The 12,532-nt window shown below is 44.4% G+C and overlaps 1 protein-coding gene across 1 annotated transcript in view; it reads right to left on the bottom strand.

Moving 5' to 3' along the window:
• Positions 1-12,532, bottom strand: part of LOC146060618 (E3 SUMO-protein ligase RanBP2-like) — a 71,492-nt gene that overhangs the window by 47,137 nt on the left and 11,823 nt on the right. The window contains exons 3-10 of the mRNA XM_083174017.1: positions 12,263-12,374; positions 11,975-12,127; positions 11,409-11,636; positions 10,875-11,014; positions 4,983-5,175; positions 4,789-4,873; positions 1,797-2,006; positions 1,240-1,421 (exon numbers count right to left, since the gene is read on the bottom strand). Of these exons, the coding sequence (XP_083030143.1) occupies positions 1,240-1,421; positions 1,797-2,006; positions 4,789-4,873; positions 4,983-5,175; positions 10,875-11,014; positions 11,409-11,636; positions 11,975-12,127; positions 12,263-12,374 (1,303 nt within the window). The remainder of the gene's footprint in view (positions 1-1,239; positions 1,422-1,796; positions 2,007-4,788; positions 4,874-4,982; positions 5,176-10,874; positions 11,015-11,408; positions 11,637-11,974; positions 12,128-12,262; positions 12,375-12,532) is intronic.

The following is a 12,532-nucleotide window of genomic DNA, read 5'->3' as shown; positions in this document are numbered from 1 at the left end:
TTGTGGAAAATAAATATTTGGTCACCTACCAACCAGCAAGATTTCTGGCTCTCACAGACCTAAGAAGCTCTTCTATCCTCCACTCGTTACCTGTATTAACTGGTTATCTGTACAAAGGACACCTGCCCACACCCTCAAACAGTCAGACTGCAATCTCTCCACCATAACCAAGACCAGAGAGCTGTCTAAGGACACCAGGGACAAAATTGCATAGCTGCATAAGGCTGGTATGAGCTACTCGACAATATGCAAGCAGCTTGGGGAGAAGAGACCAACTGTTGGCACAATTTTCTTTATTGAGGCGCCATGCAAGATCTAACCTCATGGGGTATCAACTATCTTGAGAATAGTGAGTAATCAGCCAAGAACTACACATGGGTGGGGGAGGGGGGGTTCTTTACCTCAAGAGTGCTTTACCTCAAGAGAGCTGTCATTGGTGGTGCCTCGAGTTGGTTGGTAAATGTAGTGGGCAAACCTGTCTTTTTGCTGGCAATCATTAAAATGTGTGGACAAACTGAAGCTAATTATGTCCCTCACCGCATAATTAAACCTAAACATACCACCATAAACATTTATTTAATTCAGATTTTTTTTTTAAATTTCTCAAAAAGGAAATTTTTGGCCTAGGGAAACCGAGGATAAAATTCTGATACTATAGGGTGCCATGTTTAAAAAAAAAAAAGGTTTGGGAACCACTGACATAGCATATTAAGATAAGTAGTGATAATAAAAATTAAGCATAAAAGAAATTACTGAGTGAGCAGATATAAAACTGGTATTTATAACCCACAACATACCTATCTAATATGAATCTGAAAGCCTGTCAGAAACAGCAGTGAATAGGCAAGTACCGGTATTTCCACCAGCGGAAATATCAGCACAGATTGTATCCCCCCCCACAATCCATAAGCATAGCACAGAAGAAATACAGAATCCTCCTGAATACATGCTTCAGAAATCAGAATATTTTCCAGTGGGTTCAAACCAAAGCAAAGATGGTTCAGTCTGACAAACTGATGCAAGCATTTTTCAAACCCCAATCCCGGGATTGAAAAAATGCCCTGGGAATGGCATCCCTACTTGGTATGATGGCCAAAATTTTCTTAACCTACAAAACAGTTTGCTCCATTACATTTAAAAACACATAGGTCTACACACGCATATACACTTGTACACCCCTTATACACCATTGTACAGGCCTTTTCAATATAAACTGGGGTACTTCAATCATCAAGATACCTCAAGGTCAAGAATGCAAATTGATTCTGGTGCATTTGATTCTATTCTAGAAGTTTCCTGAGGTAGCTGAGGAAAAATCTGCTTAAGCCACTTGTGAAGGTTAGGCAAAGATGACATGAAATGCCACTGTAGTCCAAGCCAGGTTAAATGCTGCAAATCACCATTGTGTGCACGAATTGCACCTAAAACATAAAAAAATTAAATTAATACAGAAAAAGGTTCATGTTTAATTACAGTACACATGCTAATACTGTTTACCTGCAAGCTCCTAACATTGGTTTAATATGGTTCTCTTCATTGGTTAAAAGGTTTACAAATATCTGCATTTGAATCAAAATGTATTTCATCGCTTCTAAATGGGATTTGTACAGTAATTGCATGCTTGTACATCTCAGCTTTACAAACAATGTATAGATCCATTAAAACAATGTAAGCTTCAGTGTCAGAATAAAGCATAAGGGTATCCAGTGCAGGAATACAGGAATCCACATTGCAGGTCACAATAAATGGGGAGACATTTGGCTTTCTAGTCTGTAAAAAAGCAGCAGGCATCTTACCATGGTCATATCGACGTAACTCATTTAGATCTGGTATTTGACAGCTTACATCTCGCATGTCATCAGTGCCCAGGAAAGAGGATTCCATTGACATGTGGTTCTCAAACAACAACTTCAGCAAATTAGTTTGACCACTTTGGTTAGCAAAGGTTTCAGTGACATCTCTCAAGAAATCATCTTTACCATGGCTCAGAGTCAGTAGCAAGTGTCCTGTTTGGGAAACAAAACCAGTGTGAACTCACTGAAGTGTTTTACTGATTTAATATACCGTACATGTATATATAGGTTTTCCTCAGAACAGCAGTAATATTTCAGAGAAAAGATACACAAAGCCTGCTTTTTTTAATTTGAGTAAGGCCTTATTTTTCTCTATTTTTACGTTTTATTATTAAAGGCCACCAGTAGTCAACAGCATTGTACGGACATCCGTAGTACAATGCAGGGTACACAGAAAATTACATTACACTAACCAAAACAGTGCACAGGTAACAATTAGCAACACAACGCTCAATAAACAATACATCTGGCAAGCAAGGTTAGTGTGGGAGTAAATCAGTGAAAAGTGAAACCTGTCTCCAATAGGGACGACTAATAAACACGAGTAGAGCCACTGGAAGAAACCAAGGGATGTGAGTAAGAGGTATTCCAGGCTAAATGGCCACTGATAAGTACTACTTCATAAAAGACAGTTGCATGTTAAATAAATGGTTCCTGACAAATTTATCCTTTACAAAAAGACCCACCAACATGAAAACCTGCATGTATCATTATAGTCTTAACCATCATTGCCACATGCGACATCTGTGGCGATTGATGTGATCCCGTCCCTATGCTCATGCATCTATTTAGCTCCAGGGCTCATAGAAATGCACCTGGCACTACTGGGGACAGGATCTGCACCTGGCACTACTGGGGACAGGATCTGCACCTGGCACTACTGGGGACAGGATCTGCACCTGGCACTACTGGGGACAGGATCTGCACCTGACACTACTGGGGACAGGATCTGCACCTGACACTACTGGGGACAGGATCTGCACCTGACACTACTGGGGACAGGATCTGCACCTGACACTACTGGGGACAGGATCTGCACCTGACACTACTGGGGACAGGATCTGCACCTGACACTACTGGGGACAGGATCTGCACCTGACACTACTGGGGACAGGATCTGCACCTGACACTACTGGGGACAGGATCTGCACCTGACACTACTGGGGACAGGATCTGCACCTGACACTACTGGGGACAGGATCTGCACCTGACACTACTGGGGACAGGATCTGCACCTGACACTACTGGGGACAGGATCTGCACCTGACACTACTGGGGACAGGATCTGCACCTGACACTACTGGGGACAGGATCTGCACCTGACACTACTGGGGACAGGATCTGCACCTGACACTACTGGGGACAGGATCTGCACCTGACACTACTGGGGACAGGATCTGCACCTGACACTACTGGGGACAGGATCTGCACCTGACACTACTGGGGACAGGGTCTGCACCTGACACTACTGGGGACAGGGTCTGCACCTGACACTACTGGGGACAGGGTCTGCACCTGACACTACTGGGGACAGGGTCTGCACCTGACACTACTGGGGACAGGATCTGCACCTGGCACTACTGGGGACAGGATCTGCACCTGGCACTACTGGGGACAGGATCTGCACCTGGCACTACTGGGGACAGGATCTGCACCTGGCACTACTGGGGACAGGATCTGCACCTGGCACTACTGGGGACAGGATCTGCACCTGGCACTACTGGGGACAGGATCTGCACCTGGCACTACTGGGGACATGATCTGCACCTGGCACTACTGGGGACATGATCTGCACCTGGCACTACTGGGGACATGATCTGCACCTGGCACTACTGGGGACATGATCTGCACCTGGCACTACTGGGGACATGATCTGCACCTGGCACTACTGGGGACATGATCTGCACCTGGCACTACTGGGGACATGATCTGAACCTGGCACTACTGGGGACATGATCTGCACCTGGCACTACTGGGGGACATGATCTGCACCTGGCACTACTGGGGGACATGATCTGCACCTGGCACTACTGGGGACAGGATCTGCACCTGGCACTACTGGGGACAGGATCTGCACCTGGCACTACTGGGGACAGGATCTGCACCTGGCACTACTGGGGACAGGATCTGCACCTGGCACTACTGGGGACAGGATCTGCACCTGGCACTACTGGGGACAGGATCTGAACCTGGCACTACTGGGGACAGGATCTGAACCTGGCACTACTGGGGACATGATCTGCACCTGGCACTACTGGGGACATGATCTGCACCTGGCACTACTGGGGACATGATCTGCACCTGGCACTACTGGGGACATGATCTGCACCTGGCACTACTGGGGACATGATCTGCACCTGGCACTACTGGGGACATGATCTGCACCTGGCACTACTGGGGGACATGATCTGCACCTGGCACTACTGGGGACAGTATACGTAATTGTCACTAAAATTGTGCAAGAAAATTATTGCTTATTCAAATTCAGTATCTAAGATAGTACACACTTTGTTTCATGTTTTGAAACCTTTTTATATGCACAAATAAAATGTGTGTGTAAAATGCGTTTGTACAACAAATGCAAGATACCTCAAGAGACATCATTGAAATATCAAAGTATTCTGAAATAGGGAATAAGCCATTATCCAAAATTCTTCTGGTCCCGAGCATTCTGAATAAGGTATACTCAACCTGTTTTATACTTAACCCACTTATTTTTCAGCCCAGCTGAGTCTGGAAAGTGTCCCAGATTTAAGTATTAGGTGTTTACATAAATTTGAGGGGGGAAAAAGTGCATCATCAAATCACAGATATTATTGCTTGCCATTTAAAAAGAGACAATATTAACTATTATCGCCACTAGTTAGTAAACTGCAGAAAACCAATATCTGTATTTGGAAGCACCTTTAATTACCAAAAGAATAATCTATATTACCTGACTGACTCTGCCGATCACAGGCTAATCCTTCAAGAATATTTAGAAGATTTTCGTCTCCATTTATTGGTTTATTCCATGGAATCTAATCAAAAGGAGAAAATAAGAAAACCGTAAGTAATTGGGACCACACAATACCTGGTGAACAGCAAGTATGGGTTCTGAAGTACTGTGCTGTGGCCAATAAAACTTACCTGGAAAGCAAGAAGATAACACAGAGCAGCAGGTTCTAACAAAGCCTTCCACTGATCCTCACGGTGCTGAGCCATTTTTAGTAGCTGACTTCCAACATGCATGTAGTAATGACCTCGCATTTCAGAAAACGTAGCAGACAGATCATCTGTGCCATTGGCATGGGGTTTCACCGATAGAAGTGCCTGATCAAAACTAAGAGGGAATACAGTGTCATTTTCAGACATATTAGTCTCCTGAAGAAAAGCAAACATTAGTAAACATAATGTAGACAACCATTCAACTTGTTACAAAGGCAATTTATTCAACATTAGTGATGGGATGTAATGCCACCCCGAGTTAAGAGGCCGTGCAGGATTCTGGCCAATCGTGGACTTCCTTTTTTTTTTTTTTTAAATGGCGTTCAGTTATAACGCAGTAAAGTAAATTTCCCTTTAAAAAAAAAAAAAAACACATCAAAGTTCGGCCGGCATCCCACATGGCTGCTGAACTCAGGTGGCATTATATCCTGCCCCTGGTGTTACATTACTCTGACAACAGTAAAAAACAGGCAGTATTAAAGAGGAGTTTGGTGCTCGGTGAATGGAATTATTGGTAAGTACCAAATTCCTCTTTTCTCCTTCATTCACAAGGGACACTGAATTACTGCTTACATTGGGGATGTTCCAGAGCTACCCCCTCGGGTGGGTGAGCACAGAGCTTTGCAAAACTGCAAGACCAAACCGTGAAGCTGAAGCCAGTGGCTCAAAAGTATCTGTTTGAAGAAAATTAAGAACCAACGGTAGATCCCAAGGTTCTGTTGGAACTACTGCTGGAGTTTGGCTGAGAAGAACACCTTTGAGGAAGTTCTGCACCTGCGGGAGTAAAGCCAATCTTCTGTGGAAAAATACCGATAGGGCCAAAATCTAGACCATCAAAGATCCTAAGCTAAGTCCAGCTGAGAAACTAGCTTGTAGGAACTGCAAAAGTTGCTTTCCATATTTTTGTGATGTCACGGGCTCTTAACATGGGTGGAATGACCGAGCGGGGAGATACCACGTCTCCTCAGCAGCGTGGATTCAATAGCCACGCCACCAAACCCAAATGCAGTAAGTCTGGTTAAATGAATGGGCCTTGAATGAGGTCTTCTCTGAGAGGGAGCGGCCACGGTTCGTCCACTAGAAGCCGGCGATGGTTCGTGTACCAAGCCCTGCAAGGCCAGTCCGGGGCAATGAGGATGACAGACAAGGTTTCCGGTTTTCTTTTTGAGAAGCCTTTGAAGAAGTGGCCAGGGTGGAAAGAGGTAGACTACAGCATACAGTAATTCCAGGGATTTGATAACTCGTCCACTGCCACCGCTGCTGAATCTCTGGTGCGTGAGCAAAAGGTTGGGAGTTGGTGATTCATGGAGGCCATCGGGTCTATTTGAGGGACTCCCCAGCATTGCGTTAACTGTTGGAATAAGGATGGGTGCAGAGCCCATTCCCCCGGGTGGAGATCCTGGCGGTTGAGGTAATCCGCCTCCCAGTTCTCCACTCCGTGAATAAATATTGCTGAGAGCCACTGAGGATGTGTCAAACTTCTTGCATTGCCCTGCCCTGCGACTGCGCATGTCTCCTTAGTTGTTTATGTATGCTACTGCGGTAGCATTGTCAAGACTGTATTCTTACAACTTTTCCGCAGAGCAGGGGATGTGCCTGCTGTAAGACCAGGTGTATCACTCGAAGTGCCAACACATTAATTGGAAGCTTGGTCTCGCGGGGTGACCAACTTCCTTGAAAGTGGTGATCCAGAACTTTTGCACGGGTGCCGGATGGCTCCCCGACAGTCGGGATTCCAACAGTCATTACTCCGACGTCGGAATCCCGACTGCTCCCTCGTGGGGGTCCACGACCCCCATAGAGGGAGAATAAAATAGGTGGCAAGCGCAGCGAGCCTGCAAGAGGCTTCATTGCGCTCCCCCCGCTGTGCAGTCAAGATTCCAACGTCGGAGAAATGACTGTCGGAATCCCGACTGTCGCTGTGTCATACCACACCCTTCCGCACCCCAACCCGAGGCTTGGCGTTCGTTGTCAGGATCGTCCACTTGTGTAAAGGCAAAGTTGCTACCTTCCAACAGATTGGCATTGTTCAACCACCAATGAAGAGAACCGGGTGTCCAGTGTTAACAGCACCAATCTGTGTAATTGAAGGTGAGATCCTGTCCATTGGTGAAGTAGGTCCAACTGGAATGTTCTGGAACGGAAGCGTCCAAAGCTTTGAATGATGCCACCATCTTGCCCAGGAGATTGATACAAAGGTGTACCGAGACGACCCTTTTGTCTTGTAGCACTCTTTGTACCTGCTCTTGGGGAGATTGAATCTTCTCCACTGTACTTTTTTAAATTCAAGATCCACCCATGGCGGAGAATAAATTGACATGTCTGGTAAGCATTCAGTTGCAGCTGTTCTCTTGAGGGTGCCTTCAGCAAAAGGCCATCGAGATAAGGAATTATTATAATGCAGTGCAGGTTTAGATTCATCACCATGCAGGCCATCATTTTTGTAAATACCGGAGATGCTGATGCCAGGCTGAACGGAAGGGCCCGGAATTGAAAGTGTAGATTTTGCAAGGCAAATCTCAGATGCCTCTGATGCTGTTCCCAGATGTAAGTAAGTATCCTTGAGGGATGCGGTCATTTGGTCTACTGCATTATGGTAGAAAGTCATTAGGTCGAATCCATTAGGTCGACATGCTAAAAGGTCGACATGGGAAAAGGTCGACATGATTCTAGTTCGAAAGGTCATTAGTTCGACAGGTCATTAGTTCGACAAGGTCATTAGTTCGACAAGGTCATTAGTTCGACATTGTCTATGTCGACATTCACAAGGTCGACATGGAGTTTTTCACTGTTTTTTGAGCCAACATGTGCCGACAGGCGGTATTTCATGCCCTACCATCCACTAGGGCGTGGTGGGAGAATAAAATAGTGTGCCGAGCGTAGCGAGGCACCGTGCCCGACGCATAACGAGCGCAGCGAGCGATGCGAGGGGATGCAGTGCACTTTAAACTGTGTCCATGTCGACTGTGTTGACATTCAGGTAAAAAAACAGTGAAAAACCCCATGTCGACATAGACAATGTCGAACTAATGACCTGTCGACCTAGAATCATGTCGACCTTTTCCCATGTCGACCTAGAATCATGTCGACCTTTTAGCATGTCGACCTAATGGATTCGACCTAATGACTTTCTACCATAATGCAATAGACCAAATGATCCCAACCCATCCTTGATATCTAGAGACATCAGAAATTCCAGTGGTTCCAGACTCGCAATCACAGACCGAAGGGATTCCATTTTGAATTTTTGGTATCTGATAAATGGATTTAGGGATTAGAGATTCAGAATGGGGCTTACTGAACCTTCCGGCTTTGGTACTGTGAAAAGACTGGAATAATATCCCAAGCCGTTTTGATGTGGAGGAACTGGGATGATAACTCCTGCATACAAAAGACCTTGAATAGCTGTTGAAATTACCTCTCGTCTGGAGTCATCCTTGGGAAGACCCATTGGGAAAAAACAGTTTGGTGGAGTGAGAACGAAATCAAGGCTGTATCCCCGAGTGACAATGTCCCAAATCCATCTGTCTGTGCAAGTCAGGAACTAATGTTCCTGAAAATCAAGTAAGTGTGCACCCACTCTGGGGTCCCCCAGATGGGTTGGAAGGGCATCATGCCAATGGTTTTTCTGTAGTTTTAAGTTCCTGGTGACAATGAAGGTACAGAACCTGCCTCTGGAGGCTGTGACGGAACCTCTTGATTTACCTCTAAATCTCAAGGTACCCCGAAAGGATCGAAAGGAAGGTCCTGCATATGACCGCTTTTGTGTTGGAAGTGCTGAAGGCAAAAAGGTAGACTTTCCTCCAGTAGCCTGAGCAATGAGTTTATCTAGCTCCGGTCCAAAGAGAACATCACCAGAATAGGAAGTGATTCTACAACACACTTAATTTCAGCCTCCGCCTGCCAGGATCGGAGCCACAAAGTGCACCTCGCCAGGATAGAGGAATCTGATATTTATGCGGCCAATTCTGAAATATCTCTAGCCACCTCACCTAAACAGAGAGAAAAAGAAAAATCAATAGAGGAAAGGAGCTACCAATTCATTACCTCACTTAAACAGATTTTTTACACCACCTGCAACGCAGCAGCACTCAGTGACTGGAAAGCGGTGGTGAATAGCTGGGACAGTTCTCTCTGGAGTCTGCAGCGTGGTGAGGATAATGGCACTTGCCTGCTGAAGTCTCCCGCTCTGCACGGAGAGCGGACTGTGCACACTGAGGACAGTGGCACGAAATTCAAACTGCAGCCTCCTCTTACTGGCACCACAGCATTTCAGCCAGTGCCCCTGAAGTGCGTGGCTGTGGCCGTAGATCAAACATCAACCGGTGTGGATGCACCAGTGGTAGAGTCTCAGAAATGCAACCAAAGGCGGTGGCAACTACACTCCTTCCGGGGCACTAACAATGCAGGCAGACAGTGGCTTACCTGTCTGCCCGTTCCTTTCGTAAAAATAAAAAGTAGAGAGTAATAGAAATAATAATCTCCCTTAGGAGACCTAGACCAGGGATTCATCAGACTCCTCTGGCACTTTTTTTAAGATTGAGGTCTAGGGGAGGGGATAGAGGGGTGGAGCCTATCACACTTCACAAAAACATTAAGTGCCGACTCCTAGTAACACTCTATCCCCAATGTAAGCAGTACTTCAGTGTCCCCTGTAAATTAAGGAGAAATAAAAATTAGATAGAATAGATGAGTTACACAAAACAAATTCAACCCAATTCCTCCACACATAAAAATCACATACTAAGTAGTAAAAGATTTCTTGCTTTAGGTTGCAGCTGTAAAGCACCTTCTCTGTGCTGTAGAGCAGTGGGGAATACAAAGCTCTGCTACCAGCGGGCACAGAAATGTCTGACATATACCACTGCTGCATTTCTGCCATTCGATGCTTTGTGTTCTCCCTGTGGCTGCAATTACTTAGTGCCACAAGAGCAACTACTTGCTCCCTATGGTGCAGATAGAATTATGAGCGATATGCCTCTGAACATAAAAGCAATGTTTTGCTGCACACATTTGCCAATTACAGTACTCTCAACCCGTCATCTATGTTCAGTAAAGTATAGGGGGGAGGGGCTTTGCGATTATAGAAATTAACTTCTGCTTGGTTAACAGTTCTGCATTTCTCAAATGCATCCTCCTGTGCTCATGAAGAAGCCTGGTCTAAGAGGACTAAGCTTTGTTGCATTCATATTGCTAAAACTATAAAACGCAGGAAGCTTGATATAGATAAGTTATGAACAGACTGATGGTTCACACAACTAGTATAATGGGGTGAACGCGCCGCTATAACACTTCCTGCTTCGCCTCATTAGCGAGGCGAAGCAGGAGAGGAGACCGACAAGATGTATTAACATCTTGCCCACCGAAGCGGGGGAGCGCTAACACCCCCCTCCGGCGATGTCCCCTCCTGGAGACAGCGCATCAGTTAACACTGATGCACTGTCTCCTTTCCCCCGGCCGGATCACTGCGCATATGCGGGATCTCGCTACTCTCACGAGATCCCCAGCACAGCTCAGACAGCAGCAGGGACAGCGTTGTCCCTGCTGTGGGCATAGCTGCCTGCAGCTGTCAAAGTCGATAGCTGCAGGCGGCGGAATGGTCAGCAATGCTGACCGTTCATAAGTTAGGCAGGCGCGCAGTACAAAAGATCGTCCCTGCGCTATGCCTCCTGCCCCACACCGCCGCACGTTAGACACCCGCACAGCGGGTGTCATAGATCAGGGGAAGCGCTATTCCCTGCCATAACGCATGGGGATAGCGCATATTCCCCTGATCGCCAGGTTATATAATCTACCCCAATGAGAGGTCTTTACCTTTGAAGTGCCACCTTGCTTTCCTGTACTCCTCTGGTAGAAAGCGTTAGGAGAACAACATCTGCATGAGCCAGTAACAGCTCTCTGTTAATAGTTCTCCAATTATTTTTCTCTGAAGCTGGTTGAGAAGATAGGTATTCCTGAACGACAAGGAGGAAGTATTACCATCGGTTTGATTACCAATTATTCCGATAATTTTAGATTTAAAAAAAGCTCTCCACTTCGATTCCTGACTTAGCTGCCTTTCAAAAGGCATGTTTAATATTAAAATGCCTTCATACAATATCAGATAACTTACATTTTATCTCTAGGCCAGTACGGTCATAGATTAGTTTCTAATATCACTTTATTAGGTCAAGAATAGTAAAAATGTAAAAAACTGAATCCAATATAATGTAGACTGTTCTGGCAAAAATGACTGATTAGTTTAAAGCTAGGTTACTAGACTATTTTTTTGGTCAACAAATAAAATGACTAAAATATTATTATAGTATTAGGATTTAAGAAAATGAGTAGTAAGAGTTAACTTTATACCTTTAAAACTTGTACAACACAAGTGCACCATTCTAAGTCAGTGCGTAAAGCTCTTCTCTCTCGTTTGAGACAGTGGACTACGGCTTCCTCTAGCCTTTTATTTGACCGAAACAACTCTACAAGTCTGATATTCACATAAACGTCATTAGGTCGGGCAAACAGCTCCGACTGGATCAGGTCAAACAAGCGATTCCAGCCAGCTTCACCTTGGGAGTTTAGCATCTGCTCCTAGACAAGTTTGGAGAGAAAAAGTTAACATTTAGTCCATTAAAAAAAAAAAAAAAAATAATAATAATACAGTGATCTAAAGGACTTGTATCAACATCAATAATGTTCAGCAGCTTTTACATTGCAAAGTATTTGTAATGGTAAAAAATTTTTTTTTACATTAAATTAGAGATGTGCGGGTTCAGTTTTACTTGGTTCTCAAATCCGGATCGGATTGGCTATAAGATCCTGATTACAGAACAGTAAAACCAAACCTGAACATCTCTAATTTTAAATCTGCATTTATGTTAACACTGAATCCATTAGCTTAACATGCGAAAAATGTAAACGCAGCTTACTTTCAGCCTGTAAATGACAGGATAGCCAGGAAACAGCTTGGATGCTCTTTCTACCCAGTATTCTGCTCGGCCATCTGTGACGTTGATAGTGCATATTAACTCTGCTATCTTAAGAACAAGGTCCTTCTGAGTTGGATTTAATTCCAATGAACGCTAATATAGGGGGAAAAAATAGGAGATTCATAAATGATTTCATATTTTTAGATTCTATACAATAACTTAACTAAAAAATAAACAGAAAGAGACCATATGTTCACAAGCATACTCCTCTTCTACTTAACAGCTTACCTTGTAGCAGCCAACAGCTTTTTCCATATTCCCTTCAATCTCAAAAAGATGTCCAAGAAACCGGTGAGCTTTTGGATCCCTTTCTTGAACGTTAATGTAAGAGGATACATTTCTGGAAGAAAAAAAAAACAATTTGAATTTATACAGTGAGAAATTAGTAAATTTTAGCAGGACAAAAGTCACATAGCAAAGATCAAATAAGCATTTTTAATATTATGATTTTTTTTAAACAATATTAAAAATATTTTATGCAGTGCTCCCTCTTTAATA

This window comes from Crinia signifera, chromosome 2 (assembly GCF_055691185.1).
Source record: "Crinia signifera chromosome 2, ASM5569118v1, whole genome shotgun sequence".
In the NCBI taxonomy this organism is placed as follows: Eukaryota; Metazoa; Chordata; class Amphibia; order Anura; family Myobatrachidae; genus Crinia; species Crinia signifera.
Note: the sequence above shows the minus strand (reverse complement) of the source record. Positions and strands in the feature narration are given on the sequence as shown.